The following is a 25,228-nucleotide window of genomic DNA, read 5'->3' as shown; positions in this document are numbered from 1 at the left end:
TACTGCAAAGCCACCTACCGTGGCTGACAGAGACGCCAAAGGGAAGGTAGGGGAAGCGTTTAATATGCTCACACAGTCTTACTGCTGGTAAAACAGAACATCTCTAAATGTGTATCCTCTGGAAAATTCGGGAAAAGCCTGTCAATTCTTCCCCCACAATAATAACGTTCTCTAACTGTATGGCCACTTCTCATACACTGTCTCTGAGCCTCATTCTGAGCCCAGCACAAGATGCACACAAGGGAGCCAGCCCCGTTTAACCTAACCAGAAACGGAAGCAGAGAAGGAAAACCTGATTCCCACTGATGAGTGTCGGATCTTCTCGCCCCCACCTCGGGCTTTCTCTAGCATCGCCCGGCCCTGCAGCATACCGGGCACCCGCAGTTACCTCTGCTTCCTCATGGTGCTCAATGAGGGCTTTGGGAGGAAGGCCGTGTAAGTTGCAAAGCTTAGACTTCACCATGATGGGAACGTAGCCAAGAAACTGTTTAATGATTCCTCTTGAGATTCCATTCACTGCCCAGCTGATATCAGCCTAAAGGAAAAGGAGAGAAAAAAATACTTAAGAAAAAGAAACTGTGTGCATCTACAAGAACAAGTATTTTAAGAGAGTAAGGAGGAAGGCCGGAAAGTAAATGAGCATATGCTTTCAATTTAGAAGATGGAATCTCTTGGACGACCATGCTAAGAAAGCAGAATTCTGGTATACGCTTTATGAGGCGTCAGCTGTAGTCTCACAGACGCACCATGTGAGGGTCGCATGCTGTCACTTGTACTGACCGTCAGCTTGCCCCGGTAGGTGCTCCTCCGGCCCCGGCATTCGGCTGGATAAATGTTGAGCTCTTTGCAGATGTTGCCTTTCGGAACCATGGGCGGGCTGATGACAGCGTCCACAATAGTAAGGGAGATGCGCTCATCTTTGAAAGCGAATTCAAAAGGAGGGATAGCCTGAAATACAATCCATACTATTAACTGCTTGCATTTCTCCAAGACCCTCTTTCTCTAGGGTTCTTCCAAACCCCACACATTCTACACGCACTGATGCCTACCATGCTGCAGGTGACCTATCTAGGAAGAGGGTTAAAGCTACATCCACTGTACTCACACCCCAAGTCCCTAAAACGAGGATGTACTACTTCAGATCATGACGGTCTACAAGTCACATTCGTAGCAGGCTCGAGGGACAGTTATGTACAGAACAAAGCTGTTCTCTGAACCAAGTGTCTGCCTTCTCTGTTATACTTGGTGTCTGCTAAGTATGTAGCCATACAAATGGGACTGCGCCTAACAGGCAAGGATATGGAAACACCTGCTGATTTAGGACCAGACACTCTAATGCCCTTCTTTCTGTACATTTCATTCCATGGTGGCCTCGTTCTGAAGCCAGAGCCTCAGGTGGGGGCCGTGGTTCTTCCTCTGCCACAACAGCTGCTTCTTTGCACTGCTCCCTGGGGGAAGCTCTGCTCTTCTGAGGAAAGGGCATCACTGAGCTCCCCTACAACCAATTATGAACCCCTAAGCCTTAGCGTTAGAACAAGAATGCCGAAAGTGGGGCCAAGAAAATAAAGATTCTCCTCCTCATGTCAGTTCAGTTGACCTTTTCTAAATTTTACAATTTTATCTAAAGCTGGCATTGCTTTAGAATTTAGTATTTTATTCTAAAACAAAATTTTAATCTGTCCTGTTTAAGGATTAAAATTAAGCATTAATTTTTAAAAGGGAGAAGATTCACTTTTTCAAGCCATAGCTGCACTATCTATATCTCAATACGATCTCATTACTTGAGATAGCTCTGGTCTATAAAGTTGAAACAAACACTGGATTAGTGAATACTGAACCACCGTTCTGAGGGGAAAGACAAAATTAGGTTCCTGTGGGTCCCCGACCACATTTCGTCAACTGATCAATACATAACCTTGTTTTAAGGATACTTTATTCAATATATATGTTGATTCATGAACACTGAACCCACATCCAACAGCACTAACTCATGACTGAACAAAGGTTATCTAACACAGATTTTCTAAGGGATACGTCACAGCCTTTCTGCACTTGGAACACTAGATAGCACAGTGCTTGAGGACCATCTTAAACAGTGAAATCACTAATAAAAAGCACCAGAATGAGAAAAACTGGACAGACTTCGAGAAGGATACTTATTTATAGTACAAGAGCTTGAAACAAGAAAGTGGAGCATCACCTTCTTGGACCTCAGTTGGGATGATGGCCGTTGGGCAATTCAAATTTTTCACCACTCTGCATGTGGTGAATATTTTAAGAGTTTATTTATTTATTTTACAAAGAGAGATCCCAAGTAGGCAGAGAGGGGGGAAGCAGGCTCCCTGCTGAGCAGAGAGCCCAAAGTGGGGCTTCATCCCAGGACCCTGAGATTATGACCTGAGCCAAAGGCAGAGGCTTAACCTAAACTGGGTCACTCAGGTGCCCCTGCACATGGTGAATATTGACTTGGGGGTTACAAATAAATTTTAGTGAGTAGGCAATTAATAAATACAAATTCCTGAAAAATGAGAATCGACTGTATTCTGAAAAGATGACTGTGATGTATTAATTTGGAATCCATCCCCCCCATCCCCAAATTGGGCAAAACTCTAAACAAACAAAAATATGACAAAGGTTATTCTTCCCTGGACTCTGTTAGTCACTTACTTTACTGTGTTTTCTGCAACAACATTTTCTCCTAGTCTCACGGTACCAGCTACGGTGCAGCATCATTATCTGGGCAGGTTACATTTTCTACATGTACTTTTAATTAAAACAACATATTGCAAGACATTGAATACAGAAGCAGAAATGGGAATCCACTGTCTTCTAATAAGCCAGACATTTTAAAAATATGCAAAAATATCATTTACCTTTAATTTTTTCTGCTTTAGAAAAAAAAAATTTTTTTTTAAAGATTTTATTTATTTATTTGACAGAGAGAGATCACAAGTAGGCAGAGAGGCAGGCAGAGAGAGAGAGAGAGAGGAGGAAGCAGGCTCCCTGCTGAGCAGAGAGCCTGATGCGGGACTCGATCCCAGGACCCTGAGATCATGACCTGAGCCGAAGGCAGCGGCTTAACCCACTGAGCCACCCAGGCGCCCCAGAAAAAAATGTTTTTTAAACCATAGCACTAAGTTTTATCAGGGATTTCATTAAAGTTAAATCTCTAGAAATAGGGGAGTCGCTTAGGGGGAACAAAGCTGATGGAGTCTCCTCAGATCTCATAAAGAACCACCAGCTTGGGCTCTTCAGTGGGATCACTGCCTCATTCCAGGTACAGATTATTATAAGGACACCGCTTTGGCCCCATGGGCTGGTAGGTGGCATAAGTTTCCCCACCCCGAAACATGAATACCATGAAGGCCACAAAGCCCAAGAGGTGCTTACACATGAGATTTCAGGAAACAGGCAAAGGAGATGTGTCCACAAGGCTCCCGATGGACATGTCAAGGTTCCAGTACATCTGTTCATCCCAGTTCAACCTCAGGCCTGGGCGGTCCCAGTCATACCATGGATCCCTCTCCTGCCAAGAGTGGTCAGGGAGCTTCTGGTAGTCGCTGCACCCCATGTTGTCTGTCATCTGCGTATGGCTGGTAGTCTTCCACCCCCGTATTATACTTCTTTGGCAGCAGTGGCCGGTTCTTCTGGGGTCTTGGGATAGGGTTCCTGGGATACAGCCCCAAGAGCAAGTCCTTGGTAATGTGGGAGGCTGTCTGTGTACCCAACAGCACCATGGTCCCAGCTGCCCTTTGCAGCCATCAGACTTCCAGGACCTACACCCTGGCAACCACCACCTTCATCCTTCCCCAAAATATTTTTAATAAAAATGTTAGTATCTAATTGGTTTATCTTTTAAATGAATTAGTGTTGTAAAAATTTCTCAACCTCAATTTCTAATAGAGTAAATACTGATAAAAGCTCTTTACGCTCCCTCAAGAATTTTTTTTTTTATTTCAAAGATTTTTATTCATTTATTTATTTATTTATTTATTTTATTATTTGACAGACGGAGATCACAAGCAGGCAGAGAAGCAGGCAGAAAGTGGAGGAAACAGGGGCACCCAGGTGCCCCTCCCTCAAGAGTTTTTGAGCAGGAGATTGTTCTGGGACCAAAAAGTTTGAGACCCGCCAGTCTATCTATGACTCCTCCTAAAAAGTCTTGTGTATACGTGCATTTTTATTTTAGAGCAAGTCTTCCTTGATCATCTGAATCCCGGGCTCTTTTTTCCGCTTTTTCAATAAACCCCAATGCTCATTAACCTTTAATTGGATATGGTTTTTCTCAGAGATACGACACAAATATTTTTCATCAGCCTTATCTGTTGCCAAAAGGTAAAGGAGTATTAATTAATCTTCAAAGAAACTTCAATGCTCTTGCATTATTTGGAGAGTTCAAGTATCAGAAACTGGCAAATCTACTACCCCTACTTCTCAGGACGCAGATCTACTACCCCTACTTCTCAGGACACAAATCCTACCCAATAAACCCACACGGTAGTGTCCCTTGATTTGTGCTCTTCCGCTTCCCCTGGAGGGAGGGCACTCTCCTCCCCCCTTCAATTCACCTGACCCTGCCTTGTCTCAAGCACCTGGATTAGCCTTGCCTCCTATGTGCTCCCCAAATACCCTACCATAGTGCTTGGCAGAGCAGCTCTCCAGAGTACAGGCACTGACTGCTTCCATGTGTCCCTCTCCTCCACTCCACTCGCAAATCGTGATACCAAGGCCTCAAAAGCAAGAACTGTGTCTCACACAGGACTGCCTCCTCCTGACCCTCAGAGCCTAGCACCTGGAGACAGTGGCTGTGCTGACTAAAGGAGACTCGACCTCCCACCACCACCTTCACTTGAATTCTCCTACCTTATCCTTTAGATCAATCACTTAACGCTGAGCAAATATTACGGCTACCCCATCTCGCTTCTATGCCTCATCTGTATCTTCCTCAACACCCACCTAATTCAGAACAGGTGTCCAGCAGTTTCTCCCTTTAAAGCTGTGAGCGAAGAAAACCGTGGAAGGACGACCTCCTACAGTACGGTCTTTGGGTGAATGGGCTCAGAACCTTTTCAGGGAAGTTTCTCGGAGAAGTGAAAACTCCCAGTGATATGAAAGCGCGTGCGTTGTGCATGGTTGTCACCGCACGCTGGACCTGTCCCACAAAACACTGCGGGTTCCAGTCACAGAGAAATCCAGCAGTGACAAACACATCTAGTATTCCCCTAGTCAAGTCGACTACAAATGCCAGGCCCCGCGCGGGGTGTGGCGCGATCGAGGGGTACAACTACTTGGGATTATATCGGGACCTCCAAGCCATCGATCCAGGACCCCTACCCGAGGCCGGTGCCCCACTCCACGCAGGCTCCACTCCCCTTCCCTCTCCCCGCCTACCCGGATCTCCCACTCCCCCGGAGCCACACACGCACCCTGCCACCCGCCTCCCTCCTCCAGGCCCGCGGGGCCCCAATCCTCTGCCCGCCTCGAGCTTCGCCCCGTCGCGGGACGCACAGGGGCAAGCGGCGCCAGGCAACGCAGAGCGGACAGGAGCCGGGGAGGACACCGGGCTCACCTGCACCGCGTGGCTGAGCCCCTCGCGCACAGCGTAGTTGAAGGACTCCACATGCGCCCGCGTCAGTTCCTGCAACGCTGGCTTTTGCTGCTCCCGCGGGATCCCATAAGACGGGTCAGTTAAGTGCTTTAGGCTAGGCCCGCTGGGCAGATTCTGCCACCGGCCGGCTGGTTCCATGCGTCCGTCAGGATCCATGCGTCCGCCAGGATCCATGCGTCCCTCAGCACACCCACAGCCAGAGACCGCTCTGCACGCGCCGGGAAGAAGGGCAGGCACGCCGGCGCCCACGGCCTGCTGGGAAATGTAGTTCCTCCGGTTCCGCCGGACTTTGGTCCTTCGATTTTACAGGGTCGACCTGAAACCTACACCACAGAGTGAATGGGCCGGGCTGGAACTATACGGAGCCGGAGCGCGGCGGTCCCACCTAGTCCCCGCTCCGCCGACGGATGGCCGAGGTCCGCTTCACGCCAGCTCTGCGCCCGGTTCGTCGAGTGATCTGTTTAGCGCTCATTCGCGCAGTGAATTAGGCCCGGAGGAGAGTGGTCTTCGGAGATTCCTTCCCCGCCTGTTAACCATGATCACTTTCCGAAGCTGATGCCTGATGCTGACCCTGACTTGTGGAAAAAAGCAGAAGTTGGGAACCAGACCGACTGCTGTCACCACCCAGCTGGGAAGTCGTGAAAGCTGCCCTGCGATGGTGAAGAAGTGGTCTGTCTTCGCTAGCCTGCCCCCTCCCCTTCCATCTAGACCGGATTCCTGAGGCTTCAGGAGGAGGAGACTTCCAGCCTTAAGATCCTTGGAGTTTGTGCGAGTCCTATGAATCGCTTCTCCCCCCAGGATATGGGTTTATCAAGGAATGTCGGCACATGTTTTTCAACTTCATCCTTTGGGTGTGTATTTAACAGTTGTATTCTGTATTGTGGCATAATTGGCTTGAAGTAAACCGCACGTTTAGAGTGTGCACGTGGATAGCTTTTGACCCATGTATATACCGGTGGAGCCATCACCATAATTAAGGTAATGAATTAATCCACCACTCCTAAAAGTGCCCTCCTGCCCCTTGGGAATCCATTCCTTCTGTCAGTCTTAGTCTACCTAAGTCAGCTGGTAGTTCTTACCCCTGTATCACTTTTACAAGTTATCTTCTGTTTCTATTCAATGCTGACACCGTTAAACCTAACGAGATGGGCGCGCCTGCACCCTAAATTCTTCCTCCTCCTGTTTTATCACGTCTCTGCTCCTTCGAAGGAAAATTCTTCCTTCGTCCTCCACCCCCCAAGTCAGGAACTCTTTGAAGGCAAGAGAATGAGGGGGTTATTGTTGGAACAACCATTTCCATCAGCTTACAAATTTGCTGGAAAATCTGTTAAACAGAACAATACAAAAACAACTCACTGATTCCTTGTCCCTCTTCAACTACCAAAAATCCTCTTCAGAGCACACGTTCTGAACGGATCATCCTCACTATCTCTCCACTGCGTTCAAGGTTCATCCATGCTACAGCAAGTTTCAGTACTTCTTTTCTTTCATGGCTGAAGAAAAATGCATTGTCTGGCTACATTACATTTTTAACATTTGGTAGAATTTAGCAGTGAAGCTATTAGATGCTGGGCTTTTCCCTATGAAAAGATTTTTTGGTCTTTACTTCAATCCACTTTTTATGTCTGTTCAGATTTTCTGTATCTTCTTGAGTCAGGTTCATCAATTTCGTGTCGTTCTAGGAATGTGCCCTTTTGGGGCAGGTTATCTAATTTGTTGGCATAAAATTGTTCATAGGATTCCCCTATAATCCTTTTTTTAAAAAGATTTTGAAAATTTATTTGACAGAGACCACAAGAAGGCAGAGAGGCAGGCAGAGAGAAGAAGAAGCAGGCTCCCTGCTGAGCAGAGAGCCTGATGCAGAGCTTGATCCCAGGACCCTGTGATCATGACCCAAGCCGAAGGCAGAGGCTTTAACCCACTGAGCCACCCAGGCACCCCGCCAAAATATTTTACTTTTTTGACAGAAAGAGAGGGAGAGAGATGGCACAAGTAGGGGGAGTGGCAGAGGGAGAAGCAGGCTCTAGGCTAAGCACAGAGCCCAACAACTTGCAGGGCTCAATCCCAGGACTCTGGGATCATGACCTGAGCCAAAGGCAGACTCTTAACTGAGCCACCTACACGCCCTCTACTGAATTTTTCATTTGCATTACTATACTTTTAAAAGCCAAAATTCTTACTTGGTTCTATTTTTATAGACATAGATATATAAATTATATAAACAATTTATATCTCTTTAATGATATTCTCTCTGGTGACACTGTTCTGATCATTCTTTTAGTTCTTTAAACATTTAAATAGCTGAATTAAAGTTTTTGTGCAATAAGACCAATGCCTGGGCTTCCTCAGGGATGGTTTCTTCTGATTGCCTTTTCCCTCCAAGGGCCATACTTTCTTTTTTCTTTGCATGTCCCATAATTTATGCTGAAAACTGGAAAAATATAATACTATGTTGGGGCAACTTTGGAAACCAGATACTCTATCCTCTCCAAGGTTTATTGTTGTCATTGATTAGACTATCCTGAAATAATTCTGTAAAGTTTATATTCTTTGATGTGTGTGGCCACTGAAGTCTCTGCTCTTAGCTTAGTGGTCAACTAATGACTGAACAGATTTCCTTAAACACTTGGACCATTAAGTCTCCCTGTCTTTGCCAAGGGTGTGTGTGTGTGTCTGCGCATGCGCCTTGGGCATGCCAGAGAGGCTTGTGTAGATCCTCCTGGTCATATAGAGGTAAAAAGTAAGGGAATTCAGGGTGCTGGGGTGGCTCAGTCTATTAAGTATCTGACTCTTGTTCTTAGTTCAGGCCTTGATCTCAGGGTTGTGAGTTCAAGCCCTGTCCTGGGCTCCTACTTAAAAAGAAAAAAAAAAAAAAAAAAAAGCTGCAGGAATTCAGGTCTCCCCAGGCCTGCACACAGCCCTATACATGTGTGTGGCCTTCTTTGTTCTTTAGAAACTTTTTAAAACTTCTGATGGCTATCTCATTCCCCATCTTTCCCTGAGTTTTTTTGGTCAGCTTGTTGTTCCGTCCAAATTTTACAGCCATCCCAGGAAGCTGATAAACAACTGCTGATTATTTTTAACAAACTCACGTAGGGAAAAGGTTGTTCACACCAGGCCCACTTTGAGAAGTGCTGAGACAAGCCCTGAGATGAGGACCTACATGAACAGCCAGACAGGTCAAATGACAATTCACTGGGAATGGGGCTTTTTGGAGGAGCTTCAACGCCTCTGTATCCTCCAATTGTTGCTAGACTCCAGGGTTTTACCATGATCGTGGGGCTTTTCATTTTCAAGGCTACTACGGAGCTAAGGAAAGGGGAATGAAAGTAGAGTGAATTAAAACATTCCAAAACTTGCTATTATTATCAAGGTAGAATGGTTTTTCTTTAATAAATGTTTCTGGATTGTTGCAAGCCTTTGGTTAATTTAGACAGTTTATGCCAGTGTTCCCATCCCTTTCAAGGAGAGAGGATTTTCAGAGGTTTTTCCCTGCTGTTCTTACTGATGTCCTTTCATGTGAATTTTGAAAAGGAATCGTGGCTTGCAGCAATCAACCTATGCAAAGGATTCCCTGGGACAGGAGCTCATTTCCCTTTGCCCTTAGGGATGTTTTGGGGGAGACATCTTTAAATTATCACTGAACCTCTGGGGCCATAGGTAACTTCAGGTTCTTTAAGGAGAAGGGGCAGCTCCAGACAGCAAGCAGGACCAGCTCATGAAGAGAGGTCCTCCAAAGGCTTTGAACCTGTCCACTCTCAGGATCCTAAGTAGTTTCCTGCTTGGGTTCCTGTCTGCTTGTCCCTGCACCCTGCCCATGCAATCTACACCGAGTCTGGTAGGTGTGTATCCTGTCAAATCAGAGACGGGTCTGGAGTGCTTAAGGCAGGGTTTCCATTTGTGGAAGGCCACAAATCTTTGTGCCAGATGTTTATGGAGTGAAAGAGGCCATACATAGGAAAGAAGCCCAAAGCATCCAGTCTCATCCCACAGGAAGTTACAAGTTAACTACAATTTATATAAATGACACTAAATGCCTGAGGCGGTGCCCACTTACAGATATTCCTATACGTGGCCTTAGTGAACTCTTAGAACTTCACGGTCTTCCCGCTGATTGTAGAATCATTTTATGAAGCCCCTCTACCTCCTCCCATGTCTGAAGCACACATAATGCTTTCTCACAACCATGGGTCTCACTTGACCATCTGTAGCATGATTCAGACAACACACAAGGTAGGGAAGAGATGGACTGGATTTTGGCAGCAGAAATTATTTCAATGCTTCACCTTGGAGGAGCACATTACAGTTTCAAAGGACAGTCTCTTGGCTTATGTATTGGGTAACATGCTGTGTCAGCAAGCAATGGCCACATCTGGCCTGTGTTTGTACCACCTGTCAACCAAGTTTGTTTGTTTGTTTTTAAGAGTTGGTTAAAAAAGAAGAAGAATATGCAATAAAGAACCTGTTTGGTTTGCAAAGCCTAGAATATTTACGACTCTGACCCTTTCTGGAAAAAGTCTGCCTACGTGAACAAAAGAACTGTGGATTCATATAACCAGTGATATCCTAGGACAATCAACCACCATGATGAGATGATAGAATCAAAGGGCACAAAGACGCTTGAAATATTACTTTAATGCTCTGGGCATTTTAAACATTCATAAAATCACCTTATTTCAGAAGTCATTTACTCTTAGGTACAGATTCTGCATCTAGGATCAGAGACAAGTGTATCACTGAATTTTCTCCACAGCACCCACATGCCGCAGGGGACTTACTCTGGCCCCTTGTCTTCCCCAGCAGAGTCCCCCACCCCCACAACAGGGCTGGATCCACACCTGCTTGACACAACCGTGGCTGTCAACAAAAACACACTCTAGCTTTGCTGCTGTTTGCAAATCCTGTGGATCCCATACATTTCTGACACTACCAGATATCCCGAGTCTGGGATAATTATCCTGAGGTGCTAGTGAAAGGGCGAGTGCGCAGGTAAGCATGCCAGCACCTGCTGCACTGAATCATACAGACACTGAGGCACTTCAATGTTCTGGGTAAAATCGAGTTTATGATTACCACAGGAGTTAATGAGGGAAGGGGCTTTTCTCTCAGTAACGAATACCCTTAACACATACTTAGCAGATGTATGAATTCCTGGCTGTTTACATTTGTTGTCAAGGCTTCACAAACTGTTTAAGGAAATGAAAGCATGTTTGAGTTTACAAATGCTGGACAAGAAGCAAAACGAGAACATGCTTAGACAGCAGTTGCTTATATCATGAATACGTAGGTCGACGCGTTGACCAACATGGTCATTCCTCAAGAAATGCCTGTCCTTCCTAAAGGAACTTTTTCAAAAAGTCCTAGGTCTTATTTTATTATTCTAAGGTAGCAGTGTGTTTGTCCTTCCTTCTTAAGCAGTGGTTCAAGGCATCTCAAAGCATACTGATGCCTCAGGTTCTGATTTCATTGGTCAGAGGTGGGAGAGAAAGGCAGGGTGTAGAAACCAACATTCTAAAAAAGCTCCCCAAGTGATTCCAGCATATAGTCAGCACTGAGAACCTTGGTACCACAGGTTCTTGAGTCTTCCTAACCTCACCTGTCCTCACTAGAAGTCCCTGAGGTAGTCTCCAGGTCAGGCAACAATCCCTTCCATGAGATAAGAAACTAAGGCACAGAGAAGTTAATGGGTTCATCTCACACTGTGCAGTCAAATGACAGTGCGAAGATTGGAATTAACATCTCCAAATAAAGAACACTCCTCCCCTAGCAACTGGCAACACATACGCACTCTGCATGTAGGAAGCCTGAGGGGCGAGGCATTACCATCTGTGCCAAAGGTATCATGGAAGGGTATGGAACAATTCTGAGCCAACCCGACCAAAACTGATCCCACCCGATCAAAAACTAATGCATGAAATAGATATTTATTTGAAACATTGTGAGGAATGAAGCATAGTTTTCTTTTTAAAGTTTTACGTCCCTCACATATATGCCAGTGATTGAGGTTTCTTAGTAATTATGTCAAGATCCATGGACTTGCACCATCTAAATTCTTAGCTCTGTCACTGTGAGAGTTAGGAAACTCTCAAATGTCCCTTTAATTTAGGTCCAAAAGATCATTACAGACCTATACTCACGTATGATAACACAACAAAAGCCTCCATGCTTCCCCTGTCACCAGTCCACAGAGACTTCCCAAGCTCACACTTTCTAGAAGGGTGTGCACCTTGTCATGATCTGCTCAAAGTCCCCAAACACTCATCGAATAGTGCTGGCCTTCCAAGACTGACTTTCCCTGCTGACTGTTTAATTTCACTCTGGATGCAAACCCTATTGTCTGTATTCTGGGTAACCAGAGTATTTTGTAATTCCAATTTGCAGAAGAGCCAAACCAGTTGGCCTTTCTCCTTCACCCCGACATAATGCTACCACGTCCTACAGCCACTGCTACGAAATACTCCTTATCCTTTCTTCACCGTGAGCTCCCACATCTCATCGTGTTTCAGGAGGCATTGCTCTTTTCCCTTTTTAGGAAAGTCTCCCTGACGGTATAACTGTTGTCTGGTACCACACAGAAAGAATAATGGGGCACACATATACACAAAGGAAGAACACAGCACGTACTGGACAGGAGGCCTGCTGTGGTTCCCAGTACATTCTAAGAAGGACCTGCTCATTCAGCTCACGTTGGAACACAAGTAGCATCTTGTTCTTCCCACTGCTAGTGATGTAGCCTCCTGAAAAGTCTACAGAATATTTGATCCAGTGAGTGGAAACTATACCTAACAGGACACATTTAGTGACTTACAAGATGCTGTGTAGAGCTCTGAAACCACGTCTTTCCCATTTTAGGAGATTCCCCCATTCAGGCCAGACAAACACTCATTTAGACCCTCGCCTGGCATGCAGAGGCACAAGCAGGCAGAGAATCTTCCCTGGAACCAAACGAGCCCTTCTAGCTCCTGCAGAAGGTGCTTTAAGGGCAAGAAAATGGGGGAGAGTTACCTGTGTCTAGGGCAGTGTCACTTGGTAGGGTGTGTGTGTGTGTGTGTGTGTGTGTGTATTTATGTGTGTAACTCTACTTCTACCCTCTAGAGGGGTTTTTACAGAAGTTAAAACAACAACAAAAAAAGTGAGCCAAAGGGAACTTTGCAAAAGTGCATGGAGAATTCTGGTTAAAACAAAGATAAGTGAGGATCATCATATTTCCAAAACCTACCACACCCAACTACTAAGTAAAGCAAGACATCGTATTTTGTTTTGTTTTGTTTTCTCTCTCATGCTTATTTGATGCTTATGGGTTTGTGGCAAACTTGCTGCTTGGTTTCTAAAACATGCACAGAGCAGATCGAGAGCAGCACTTGCTGTTTTGGTGCCTAGCCCACACTGGCCCTGACAGGTGACTGACCAAATGCCGTCAGGAACATGACGAGGAAAGCCCCCTTCGCTCGCTGTGAGGTGGCACCCAGCACGAACCCGAGCGCTGTTGGTGCATGCTTGTCCAGACTTCCACGGGCAGGTGCTGTGGAGAGAGATGGGCAGGGGACACACTGGCAACCTCCCAGACGCTATAATATCCAATCCGTGTCCCAGACAGAAGGGTTGCAGCTGGGCATGGAGCTAAGGCACTAAGGCTGCAGCAGGTGGAAAGACACCAACGAAAGGTCCAACAGTCTCAACCCCCAGGGAGGAGAGGCGCTGCTCACAATGCTGCCTTAGGATAAAAACTGGATTTTTTTTAAAGGATGAGAACATAAAATAATCAAATCCCTGTCTTTTCCCCTTAGAAGAGCATTTGGCTCCCCGCCTCTGAGCAACTGGCTTCCATTCTCACATCTCAACAGCAGCGCTGAGAGTGCCACCTGGGAACCCCTGAGCCACCGCTCTTTGGGGAAGCTGCCTTTTCTTCTGGTGTTCTCCCTTCTGTCGCGGCTTTGCCGGTTGCCTCTCTTTCTCCAGTCCTGGCTTGGTAGTGAGCCACCCTGACAGTCCACCTTCCCCTGGAGCAGGAGCTCATGCTTCTTCTGAGGCAGCTCTGAGCGCCTCCCTCGGTCACAGCTTGATGAACGCCGCTGGCTGGACGTGCTGCGGCTCCACGTCCGGGGGTGGGAAGACACTGGAAATGGCTATGTCCACGATGCCCTGGCACAGTTCTGCATAAAGCTTCCTGAAATGTGTTTTAAAAAATATCATTGTAGACGGTCATCAAAGTGCAAGTGGAAAGTCAATAGATATTTTTTCACTGGGACCTGCCCTAAGTGTTCCATCTCATGACCAAGTTCCTAAAACTGGTTTCCATGGTACATACACATGCTGCACGAGCATCAAGCAGCCCCTTACCAAGTACTTCGGGAAGATCTCGGGTGAAGAGACCAGTAACTCCTGCTCTCACTGGCAGGGAAGATGGGCAATCTCCATAGAGTCTAAGAGCCATCTTGCCTGCCTGTGGTGGGTATACTTGGAGGGAAAGCACCTTCTCAGTGTGGCTGAGGAGACCCTCGGAGAGACTCCCCAGGGGTGACAAATAGGTGACACCTAGGAAACGAGTGAGGTCAGACAGAGGATGACGGGGTAGAAAAGAGGAGGGAAAGGACAGATAGACCCAGAGAGAAAGAAAGGAGCGGGGAAGAAAAAAGAGAGGAGGAGAGAAAGAGTGTGTTTGTGAGGGGGAGAAGGAACGGTGCGCACTGAGAGTGGATTTTATTGGGGCAAGAGCAGAAGAGGAGATCCCCGTTGGAAGGCTCTCTGCAAAAGCGTCCACAGTGATGGAAGAGGGCCTGTGGGAGAGCTAGGACAGTGGGGGTGGAGAGCAGAGGACTGTCAAGGCTGGAGGCTGAGCGGACCAGCTCTGGAACTCTGGGCTGTGATGTAATCTGGTGGCTTTAAAATTATGAAGTTGAATAAGATCACGTTCAGGGAAAGCATAGTGGAGAGAGAAGACAGACACCCAGGGCTGAGGTACTGACTGGGGTCCACTGATGAGGAGCAAGAGGCCAATCCCGCCCACATCTCCTCAGCCAAAGCTTCCCACTACAGAGTGTGTCTGAAGCCACAACAGAAGAGTATCTCAGCATGGTGTCAGCAGCTCCCTCAGACGCTGCTGGGAGGTCCAGGATGTCCACATGGAAAGGGGCCGCTGGACTTGGCAATATGGACTTAGCTGGGGACCTTCAAAGAACATTTCTCTGGGGTGGAGGGGATGACATCCAGCCCAGGATGGACCACAGCACGGATGAGGACAGAGAAAGAGCAGACACTGCGTTCCAGAAGTCTGGCTACACAGGAGCAGGGAGGAGTCGCCAGAGCAGGACATGGCCTCGAGGGAGGGCTCTTTATAACTGCTGAGGAAATCTGCTGCTTATGCACACGATGATGGGAACCATACCCCGAAGCAGGTGGGGGGGGGGGCTGACACTGAATGAGGAAGGCAAAGGGACATGGGACAGGAAGCGGGGTGAGGAGGGCACAGGACACATGGGATGACTGAACCTTTATTGGAAGGAAAGGGGAACAGAGGCATGCCGCTGTTTTCCAGCAGTCCTGCTCACCTCTCCTTCCGACTCAGTGCCAAGCACCACCTCTCAACAGCAGCCCTCTGCTCAATGATACTACTTTAACATCCTTGATCAAGGATAAAGCATGTCCCAGTTTGTAATCTGTATTTGTCTGGTCCTTTGTCATGCCCAGTCTTTCCAAGGACAGGGCCTGTGTCTCAGCTCATGATTGGGACCCCCATACTGGGGCCTGGGAGGTTGGGGTTAGCTGAAGGGACTGCCGAACGAGATGAATCACACATGCCATGTCACAGCCACTGAGCAAGCGGCGAAGGCCTGGCTCCTAATGAAAGAGTGGCTTGTGTATCAACGATGCCCCTTGTAGTCCAGAACTTTCTCCTGAACGTGTGGACGATCACCTCAGTTCCTCTAAGATGCAGACGTGGGGAACCATAAAGTGTCCTGGCCTGATGAAAGTAAATCTTCAGAAGAACCAGCAGCCTTCGAGGATCATGTCCAGCTGCCCCTAAGTTCTAAGGCCTCCGTGACTTTCGCAGGCAGGTTCTGCTCATCTGTGCATCCCCCACAGAGCCAGGCACGGGGTGTGGTCCCACTGGATGCCATGTCTCCCTTCTGAAAGCTCTCCCCTCTGCTCCATGGTACATGCAACCCTCTTCTCTTACATCCCCATTCTAGCTCCACTGCGTCTACAGTGCCTTCTCAAAGTACTTCCTGCCTGGAGAACCCCCTCAATTTCTTGGTTATCAGCATCCCCCGCCCCGCCCTGCCAACTCACAGGACCCCATTCCCTGAACTGGTCACACAAGAGGGTCTCCTCTGACAGTTACTAGCTTTGTTTGAAACTCTCACAGCAACTACCACCCACCTAAGCACAGACTCCTGCTTAACACACGGGAGAATTGAGACGTACTGACTCAGCAGAGCCCCCTGCTGGCCAGGGTCCTGCCAGAGGCCATCCTCCCTCAGAGCAGTTAAAACAGCTTCCGCTTGGACACAGGTGAAGAGACTCACCACCTTGCCAAGACTGGCTATTCCAACTGTGGAACCAACTTCCCATTTATTAAAACACAGTGGTGTTCAGGCTTACTGAGCACAAGCCGGGGCGCCGTTGACCTCAATGAGCCACACCTTCAGGTCCTCATCCACCATGAAGTCGAAGCCAAAGAGCTGAAAGCTCTGGTAAGGGAGGTGCCTGGTGCTTATGGCAGGCTCCACGCTCATGAGGCAGCTTCTGCGGGGCAAAGGGGGAGAGCTCACTGAGAATGGGTTGGTTGAGGGAGAAGGAACACCGAAGATGTGCTTGGATGATTTTGTATCAAAAGTGATGATAAAATATCCACTTGGATTTAATTCTCTCTTTTACTTATTTTATTTTACTTTTTTTAATATGCTAGAAGCTCAAGATTAATAATTCACTTTAAATAATTTTTTTTCATCATCAGAGACTTTAGACAGTACATCTTTTTCCAGCAGGAGTGGGAAGGGAGGGGGAGGCTAGCTGGGGGGGATGGGGGGAAGAAAAATCATGAGAGTTGTTAGGGACATGTATAGCATCAAAGTAGCAACACTCTCTGAACTATACAGGACAATGGGTGGGGGTAATAAATATCCAATAAATTTTTGCCTAAAATAGGAAATCTTTATTCAGCATACTTGATTTATCTGGTATCAGAATTCTAAGCACCTACAATCCCTGAAGAAACAGGACTCTAGTTATTCTGCCAGACTTGATGTAAGAATACGTGAAGGAAGAGGCCTCGGTCATTGTGATAAGATGCTAATGACATGACAGATAATAGACCAACAGAAGAGAATGGAGATCCCTAACACAAATGGCCACCTGATTTATAACAAAAGCTCACCAAAATGCAGTGGGGAAAGGCCAGTCTTACGCACAAATGGTCCTGGGTCAACGGGATACCCCGTAGAAAAAACGTGAAACTTGACATATAAGAATTCAGGTAGATTAGAGATCTACAATGTAAAAGATAAAGACCAAGATGCCCATCAACTATAGAAGGGATGAACCACGTGATACTCACACCATGAAATATTACACAGCAGTATAAAAGGTAAATCACTGCTATATGCAACAATATAGATGAAACCCATGCCTACAATTGTGAAAGAAAGTTGAACATGAAACAGGAAATACAGTATAATTCCATTTACATAAAACATAGAGTAAACAAAAGGAATGGATGATGATAAAAGTCAGAAGAGTGGATATCTGTGGCATGAAGTATATATTTTGAGGGAGTCCAAGGGAGTATTGGGGGTGCTATAAAGGTTTTATATCCTCATTCATGGATGATTAGCTGAGTGTGTGCCTAATTAAAAGTTCACTACACTGTACACTTAACAATTTGTGGACTTTACCATATGCATGTTACACCTTAAAAACAACTATTGGATTTAGTAAACTATAATAAATGAATAACACTAAAAAATTATTTTCAGGCATATTAAGAAACAGGACCAAAAGGAAAAAAAAAAAAAAACAGACAATAGAAACAAGATCTATAAAAGTCAGGAGTTGGCAAACTTTTTCTTTTCTTTCTTTTTTTATTTTTTTAAAGATTTTATTTATTTATTTGACAGAGAGAGATCACAAGTAGACGGAAAGGCAGGCAGAGAGAGAGAGAGAGAGAAGCAGGCTCCCTGCTGAGCAGAGAGCCCGATGCAGGACTCCATCCCAGGACCCTGAGTTCATGACCTGAGCCGAAGGCAGCGGCTTAACCCACTGAGCCACCCAGGCGCCCCTGGCAAACTTTTTCTATAAAGAACCAGACAATAACTATTTTAGGTTTTGAAGACTACATATGGTCTCTGTTACATATTCTTTAATTTCTAAAAAAACATATTAAAAATGTAGAAACTTTTTAGCTCATGGCCTATTTGAAAACAAGTTTTAGGTTGGATTTGGCCCATAGAACAGAGTTTGCTAACCTTTACTACAGTAATTCAGATTTCAGACTAATCAAATAAAGATGTTAAAGAATTAACATTAACATGTTCAAGATATAATTATTAGACAAGTTGGGGATCTCACAAAAGAATTATAACCTAAAAAGAGTCAAATGGAAATTCTAGAACTGAAAAATATAATACCTAAAATCAAGAACTCAGCAGATGAGTTTAACAACAAATTTTAATGGCTTTTTCCTTTTTTTTTTTTTTTAAGACTTTATTTATTTATTTGACACACAGAGAGAGAGAGAGACAGTGAGAGAGGGAAGACAAGCAGGGGGAGTGGGAAAGGGAGAAGCGGGCCTCCTGCCGAGCAGAGAGCCGGATGTGGGGATCGATGTAGGAATCGATCCCAGGACACTGGGATCATGACCTGAGCCAAAGGCAGATGCTTAACAACTGAGCCACCCAGGCATCCCAGGTTTTTTCCTTTTTAAGCAGGTTTTAATTGCTGAAGAGAGAGATCAAATGATACACATGGGAGAAACAGAAGACAGTGAAAAAGACTGGCATCCATGTAATTAGAATCCCAGAGGAGAGAAGAATGGGACGAAAGCCCTCACTGAAAAGATAGTGGCCATGACTATCCCAAAACAAATAAAAGACTTGAAGCCACAGATTGGAGAAGCACTATGACACCTATGTAATAGAAGCCAGAAGACAATGGTAAGTCATCTTCAAAGTGCTTTAAAAAAAGGGAGGGGGGGTCTGCTGATCTAGAAATCTGTTTCCAAAGCAAATGTCTTTTTTTTAATTTTTAAAATTTTATTTATTTGAGAGAGAGAGGGAGAGAGACAATCTCAAGCAGACTCCCCACTGAGCAGAGAGCTTGATTTCACAACCCTGAGATCATGACCTGAACCAAAGACAGACACATAACCCACTGAGCTGCCCAGGTGCCCCCTTCTTTTTTTTTTTTTTTTTTCCAGACACTTGCTTTGGGGGCACCTGGGTAGCTCAGGTCAGATCTCAGGGTCGTGAGCTTAAGCCCTGCATCAGGCTCTGCACTCAGTGGGGAGTCTGCTTGGAATTCTTTCTCCCTCCTCCCACCCCCCCCCCAGCCCCTAAACAAGCTCTCTCTCTCAAAAAACAAAAAAAGGGAAACTGATCCTAGACAAAATTAAGAAAATACATGAAAGAAAAACAAACAATATAAATGGTAAAAATATATGGGGAAATATAAATAATGTTAACTATACAATATTAATGATAATAATGTCTTGTGAGTTTACAATATAGGTAGCATTAATGACCACCCATGTACCCACATCACAATTCCTTTAAGCCTCTTTCTTGGATCCCTCCTGCTTCCATTTCAGAGATAACCACTATCTTGAATGTTGTGTTTTTCATACCTTTAGTTCTCTGTTTTTACCATTACATGAATATTCTTCTAAATAACTTGTTTTACTTCTGCTTGTTTTTCAATTTATATGAACAGAATCAATCTGCATATATCTTGTAAATAGCTTATATATTTTGCAATTTTTGCTTGATATTATGTTTATGTAACACCAGTGAAAATATCTTTCAGGAATAAGGTGAGATAAAGACATTCTCAGATGACAGAAATTAAAAGGATTGATATGGGGCTTGATCTCAGGACCCTCAGATCATGACCTGAGCCGAAGGCAGGTGCCATGACACCCATGACACAATCTTTAACAAATTTTAAAGTGTTCTCTGACCAAAATGGAATTAAAATAAAAATCAGTAATAGAAAAATATCTGGAAAATTCCCAAATATTTGGAAATTAAGCAAAAACTTCTATATAACACAAGTCAAAGATGAAGTAACAAGGTAAATTAGAAAATATTTTTATAAAATGAAAATGAAAACATAACATAGGAAAGCCTGTGGGATGCAGCTAATGAGTACTTAGAGGGAAACGAACAGCATTAAATGCATTTAAAAAATGAATTCTTTCAAATCAATGATCTAAATTTTTGCCTTAAGGAAACTACAAAACAAATCCCTCAAAAAGGCAGAAGGAAGGGGTGTCTGGGTGGCTCAGAGGGTTAAGCCTCTGCCTTCAGCTCAGGTCATGGTCTCAGGGTCCTAGGATTGAGGCCGGCATAGGGCTCTCTGCTCAGCGGGGAGCCTGCTTCTCCCTCTCTCTCTGCCTGCCTCTCTGCCTACTTGTGATCTCTCTCTCTGTCAAATAAATAAATAAAATCTTAAAAAAAAAGGCAGAAGGAAGAAAATAATAAGAAACATAAGTCAAAGAAATAAAAACAACAGAGAAAAATCAATAAAACCAAAAAGTAATCTTTTGAAAGGATTAATAATACTGATATATCTCTAGCCATTCTGTCCAGGTAAAATAGAAGAAATAAGTTACCAATATATGGAATGCAAGTAGTGACATCATTACAGACCCTATAGATATTGAAAGGATAATGAAGGAATATTACAAATAATTTTTGTCCTTAAATTAGACAGCTTAAATAGAATAATTCCTTGAAAGGCACAAACTCCCAAAGCTTCTCCAAGACCCATAACTAAAAAAGATACAATTAAGTTACCTTATTATATGTTTAATTTGTAGTAAGATACTACTTTCCAGGGTAATGTTCAAAGCACTTATTAGGTACTGATTGAACTCCTCAAAGAACATTTCGTTCCCTTCTTCATACTTTCCATAATTCTTTGAGTACTCCTTTTGAATGCAGTGATTGGTCAAATGGCAGGTTTTGTCTTGGAAATTATCAACATGATATGGTTCTGAAGCAGTCCGAAGCACACCCTCCTTATAGAGGTAGATATTATACTGATGATCCACCAAGACCCAGCTTCTGCAAATCAATAAAAACAGTTTCACTCAAGTGATCCAAAGTTTCTTCATAGCTTATACATCATCACCACACCTTAACAGTTTTGGAGGGAAGCAGAGGAAGGAGACAGGTTCTAAAATTCTATGAGGCAAGCCATGACAATTAGCCAAGATACTGGATTATCACTGGAATGAGGCAATTAAAACATTTTATCAAAAATGGCAAGGAGCCTTTGATCTTCAAAAAGACAACATTTTGAAGAGATCTGGATAGGCTGGGTCCTAAGATTTATCCATGAAATTTCCATTTGCCATGTTTGCTCTATAGTAATCTTAAAAGGGAGAGTGTTCATCCTGAAGGTGATCTGACATAGGACTGGTTTTCAAGAAGCAGCAAGTTATTATGAAGACAACAAGAAGACCGAATCCTCATAGAGGAGATGTCAGCAAGACCACAGGAAAGCGGGGGAGAAGGCTGTTTAGCTTTAGAAGGCACAATATAAACTCTTATTCTATGCCAGAACTTTGCTCAGAAACTCTTATTCTATGCCAGAACTTTGCTCAGAAACTTTGAAATCCTTAAAAAATAGAGGACACAAATAATAAAGCAAGGACGTATTATGTCCTGTTTCTGAATTATGTGTTCTAGGTTTATCTCTCAGTTGCTTCCATAAGCAAGCCCCATACACTTAAACTCTCCTCTATGGACACACAAGTCATTCTGAGTAAAGAGAACATACCAAAAAAAGGAACACCCATAGTTTTAGTAATGTTTTCTAGAAAGAAAAGAGAAATACTGAAGGAAAAATAGAAAATTAAGTACAGAAGCTTGGTTCTATTCAGCTGTGCTCAATTTTGGCTATATGTTAAACATGGTCAAATACTTCCTCACATTCTGTGTTACCCTTATCACCCACCACCGCCATTTTCCTCAAGATTAGTAACAAAAACTCTGGACACAGATGCATTACCGAATGTCAAACTTGCGGTGACCTGGCTCCAGAAGCAGAGGGTGCTCAAGGTATTTCTGGATCACGTGCACCTGACCCTGGTTGTCAATGAAATCCAGAAGCTCTGTAGCCTCCGAAGAGATGAGGATGCCTTCACCTAACAGGGCAAAATTGTAAGAGAAATGAGTCCAGTTGATCCCAAGAGGAAAAGATCTCTACAAAGCCAAAAGGGGAATATTGATAGCAGGAGAAAACCGAGAGGAGGCTTCTATGGCCTGCTCACTTTCTTCCTCCATCCCATCACTTCCCCAATCTCTCACATTCTCCCCTCTGCCCACAAGAGCACCAGGGCCATCTAACTCTTTTCCCACATAGGACTTTAACACTACCTTGACAGGCTTCAAACATGAAATTTCATTTTCACAAACATCCAAAATATCCAAACATCCTAAATAAATGTCACTTTACTGTTGGCCACATGGCTACCCTGATAAAGACCTTAATAAACCTAGTTCTCATACTATAGCTTATAGAAATATCCAGAAAGTTAGGGTATAAAGACAATCATACAGATCAATTCTCTACAGTACTGTAATAGGAAAAACTGCATACATGTAAAGTATCCATCAACTTTAAATGATACAATGTCCTTTTCAACAGCTTTATTAAGATATGTTACATATCATAAGATTTTCCCCTTTAAAGTATACAATTCATTATATGTTTATAAAAAAATTTTTAAAAAAGTATACAATTCAATGGTTTTTCATATATCCAAGAGATTTGCAACAACCACTAACAATTTTAAAACATTTTCATCACTACCCTGCAAAAACCCGTATCATTAGCAGTAAACTCCCCATTCCTTCCTTATCCTATTCTGACAACCACTAATCTACTTTCTGGATTTGCTCAGTCTAAATGATTCATATAAATGGAATCACATAGTATGTGGCCTTTGTTTCTGGCTTCTTCATTTGGTATAATGTTCTCAAGGTTCATTCATGTTGTAGCATGTACCACTACATCATTCTCCCTTTCCATGACTAGATAATATTCCATTGTGTGGATATACTATTTTTGTTCATTCATTTATCAACTGATGGACATTTGAGTTTTTTCCACTATTGCTTGGCTCTTATGAATAATGCTGCTATGAAGACCTGCACAAAAGTTTTTGTGTGGACATATTTTCAATTCTTTTGTGAATATACCTAGGAGTGTAATAGTTGGGTCATATGGTAACTCTATGTTTAACTTTTTGAGAAAATGTCAAACTAATTTCCAAAATGTTCACGCCATTTTACCATTTTACACCCTCAACAGCAATATTTGAGTGTTCCAATTTTGCCACATTCTTGCCAACACTTACTATCTTCTTGATTATAGCCATCCTAGTGGGTGTGAATTGGTATCTCATTGTGGTTTTGATTTGCATTTCCCTAGTAACTAACAATGCGGAGCATGTTTTCATGTGCTTATTGGCTATTTGTATATTTTCTTTGGAGAAATAGCCACTTCCGTTCTTTGTTCTTTTCTTATTAGGTTGTCCTTTTTTTTTTTTTTTAAGATTTTATTTATTTATTTGTCAGAGTGAGCACAGGCAGACAGAGTGGCAGGCAGAAGCAGACGGAGAAGCAGGCTCCCGCCGAGCAAGGAGCCCAATGCGGGACTCGATCCCAGGATGCTGGAATCATGACCTGAGCCGAAGGCAGTGGCTCAACCAACTGAGCCACCCAGGCGTCCCAGGTTGTCCTTTTATTACTGAGTTATCAGACTTCTTTTTTTATCTTTTTAAAAAAGATTTTATTTATTTATTTGAGAGAGAATAAGAGAGAACGAGCATGAGAGGGGGACAGTCAGAGGGAGAAGCAGACCCCCTGCTGAGCAGGGAGCCCAAAGTGGGACTCAATACCAGAACTCCAGAATCATGACCCAAGCTGAAGGCAGTTGCTCAACTAACTGAGCCACCCAGGTCCCCGAGTTATCAGAGTTCTTTACACATTCTGGATACAGTGTCTGATAAGATACATGACTTGCAAATATATTCTCCTGTTTTGAACAGTTCCATTACCATGGATCCATCACAGTGTTGCTCTTTTAAAGCCACAACTACCTCCCTCCCCATAACACCCTCCTGACAACTGCTAATCTGTTCTCCATTTCCATAATTTTGTCCAAAATTTCAGGAATTTTATACAGATAGAATTATATAGTATGTGATCTTTGGGGCTTGGGTTCTTTCACTCAGCATGACTCTCTGGAGATGCATCTAAGTTGCCGTATGGATCAATACTTCATTCCCTTTCATTGCTGAGGAGCTGAGGACTGTTCCATGTTATCAATTCTCTACAGCTGGCTTAATCATTCAGCTTCTGAAGCAATCTGAGTTGTTTCCAGTTTGGTTCCAGCTATTACAAATAAAGCTGCTATGAACAATCACATGCAGGTTTTTGCATGGACATAAGTTTTCATTTTTCTGGGACAAAAGCCCTACTGTGTGCAATTACTAGGTTATATGGTAGTTATAGGTTTAGTGTTACAAAAAATTACTACACTTTGTTCCAGAGTGGCTGTAGCATTTTACATCCCAACCAACACTGTGTGAATGATCTAGTTTCTCCTGACCCTTGCGGCACTTGCTGTCATTACAGTTTCTTATTTTAGCCATTTTAATAGAAGTATTATGGTTTTAATCTGCATTTCCCTAATGGTTAATGATACTGAAAATCTCATTTGCTTATTTTTTATTGGTGGGCCCCCCCCTTTTTAAAAAGATTTTACTTATTTATTTGAGAGAGATAGTGAGTGAGAGAGAACACAAGCAGAGGCAGAAGGAGAGTGAGAAACAGATTACTCACTGAGCAGGGAGCCTGAAGTGGGACTCAATCCCAAGGCCCTGGGATCATGACCTGAGTCAAAGGCAGATGCTAAACTGACTGAGTCACCCAGGCATCCCTCTGTAGAGCCTTTCAATGGAATACATTCCTATGCCTTTGCTTATCTTCTAAATGGACTTTATCTCTTTTCTTTAACTGTTGAGTTTTGAAAGTTGTTTATTCTAGATATAGAGTCTTTTGTCAGATAGGTGGTTTGAAGTTATTTTCTCCAAGTCTATAGCTTGGATATTCAACCTCTTCAATAGAGTCTTTCATAGAGCAAAAAACCCCAAAAAACAAAAAAACCCACCTCATTTACTGAGATTTTGGCTTATGAGCTTTTATTTACTCTTATGGTCATATAAGTGACATTAAGTTTAAGAATTCTTTGCCTTGGGGCAAAGAATTATCCTAAGGGCCACCTTAGCGGCTCAGTTTAAGTGTCTGCCTTCAGCTCAGATCATGATCACAGGGTTCTGGGAGGAAGCGCCACATAAGACTTCCTGCTTCTCCCTCTCCCTCAGCCTGCCCC

At 44.0% G+C, this 25,228-nt stretch overlaps 2 protein-coding genes and 1 pseudogene across 5 annotated transcripts in view; all 3 read right to left on the bottom strand.

Annotated features, from left to right (window-relative positions):
- The window catches only part of POLR1B (RNA polymerase I subunit B), a 30,791-nt gene extending 24,923 nt beyond the window's left edge, over positions 1 to 5,868 (bottom strand). Inside the window, exons 1-3 of the mRNA XM_082743415.1 lie at positions 5,570 to 5,868; positions 781 to 948; positions 389 to 535 (exon numbers count right to left, since the gene is read on the bottom strand). Of these exons, the coding sequence (XP_082599541.1) occupies positions 389 to 535; positions 781 to 948; positions 5,570 to 5,782 (528 nt within the window). The 5' untranslated portion in view covers positions 5,783 to 5,868. The remainder of the gene's footprint in view (positions 1 to 388; positions 536 to 780; positions 949 to 5,569) is intronic.
- Positions 3,151 to 3,752, bottom strand: LOC309870864 (NADH dehydrogenase [ubiquinone] 1 beta subcomplex subunit 8, mitochondrial pseudogene; annotated as a pseudogene). The gene has a single exon. The product of its transcript is annotated as an NADH dehydrogenase [ubiquinone] 1 beta subcomplex subunit 8, mitochondrial pseudogene (transcript).
- A 4,355-nt stretch (positions 5,869 to 10,223) lies between the features above and the next one.
- The window catches only part of TTL (tubulin tyrosine ligase), a 30,355-nt gene continuing 15,350 nt past the window's right edge, over positions 10,224 to 25,228 (bottom strand). The window contains exons 4-7 of one of the 3 annotated variants that reach the window (XR_014315617.1): positions 21,839 to 21,974; positions 20,620 to 20,889; positions 16,135 to 16,354; positions 10,224 to 13,775 (exon numbers count right to left, since the gene is read on the bottom strand). Coding sequence is in view for 2 of the 3 variants with exons in the window: in XM_082745553.1 (XP_082601679.1) it covers positions 13,661 to 13,775; positions 16,211 to 16,354; positions 20,620 to 20,889; positions 21,839 to 21,974 (665 nt within the window). In the remaining variant the exon portion in view is untranslated. Of the gene's footprint in view, positions 13,776 to 16,134; positions 16,355 to 16,847; positions 17,098 to 20,619; positions 20,890 to 21,838; positions 21,975 to 25,228 lie in introns of those variants that run through there. The other 2 variants (XM_082745553.1, XM_082745554.1) reach the window with 2 other exon arrangements.

This window comes from Mustela nivalis (assembly GCF_964662115.1).
Source record: "Mustela nivalis genome assembly, chromosome: 8".
NCBI classification, from domain to species: domain Eukaryota; kingdom Metazoa; phylum Chordata; class Mammalia; order Carnivora; family Mustelidae; genus Mustela; species Mustela nivalis.
The sequence above is the reverse complement of the archived record's forward strand: the minus strand, read 5'-3'. Positions and strand labels throughout refer to the sequence as shown.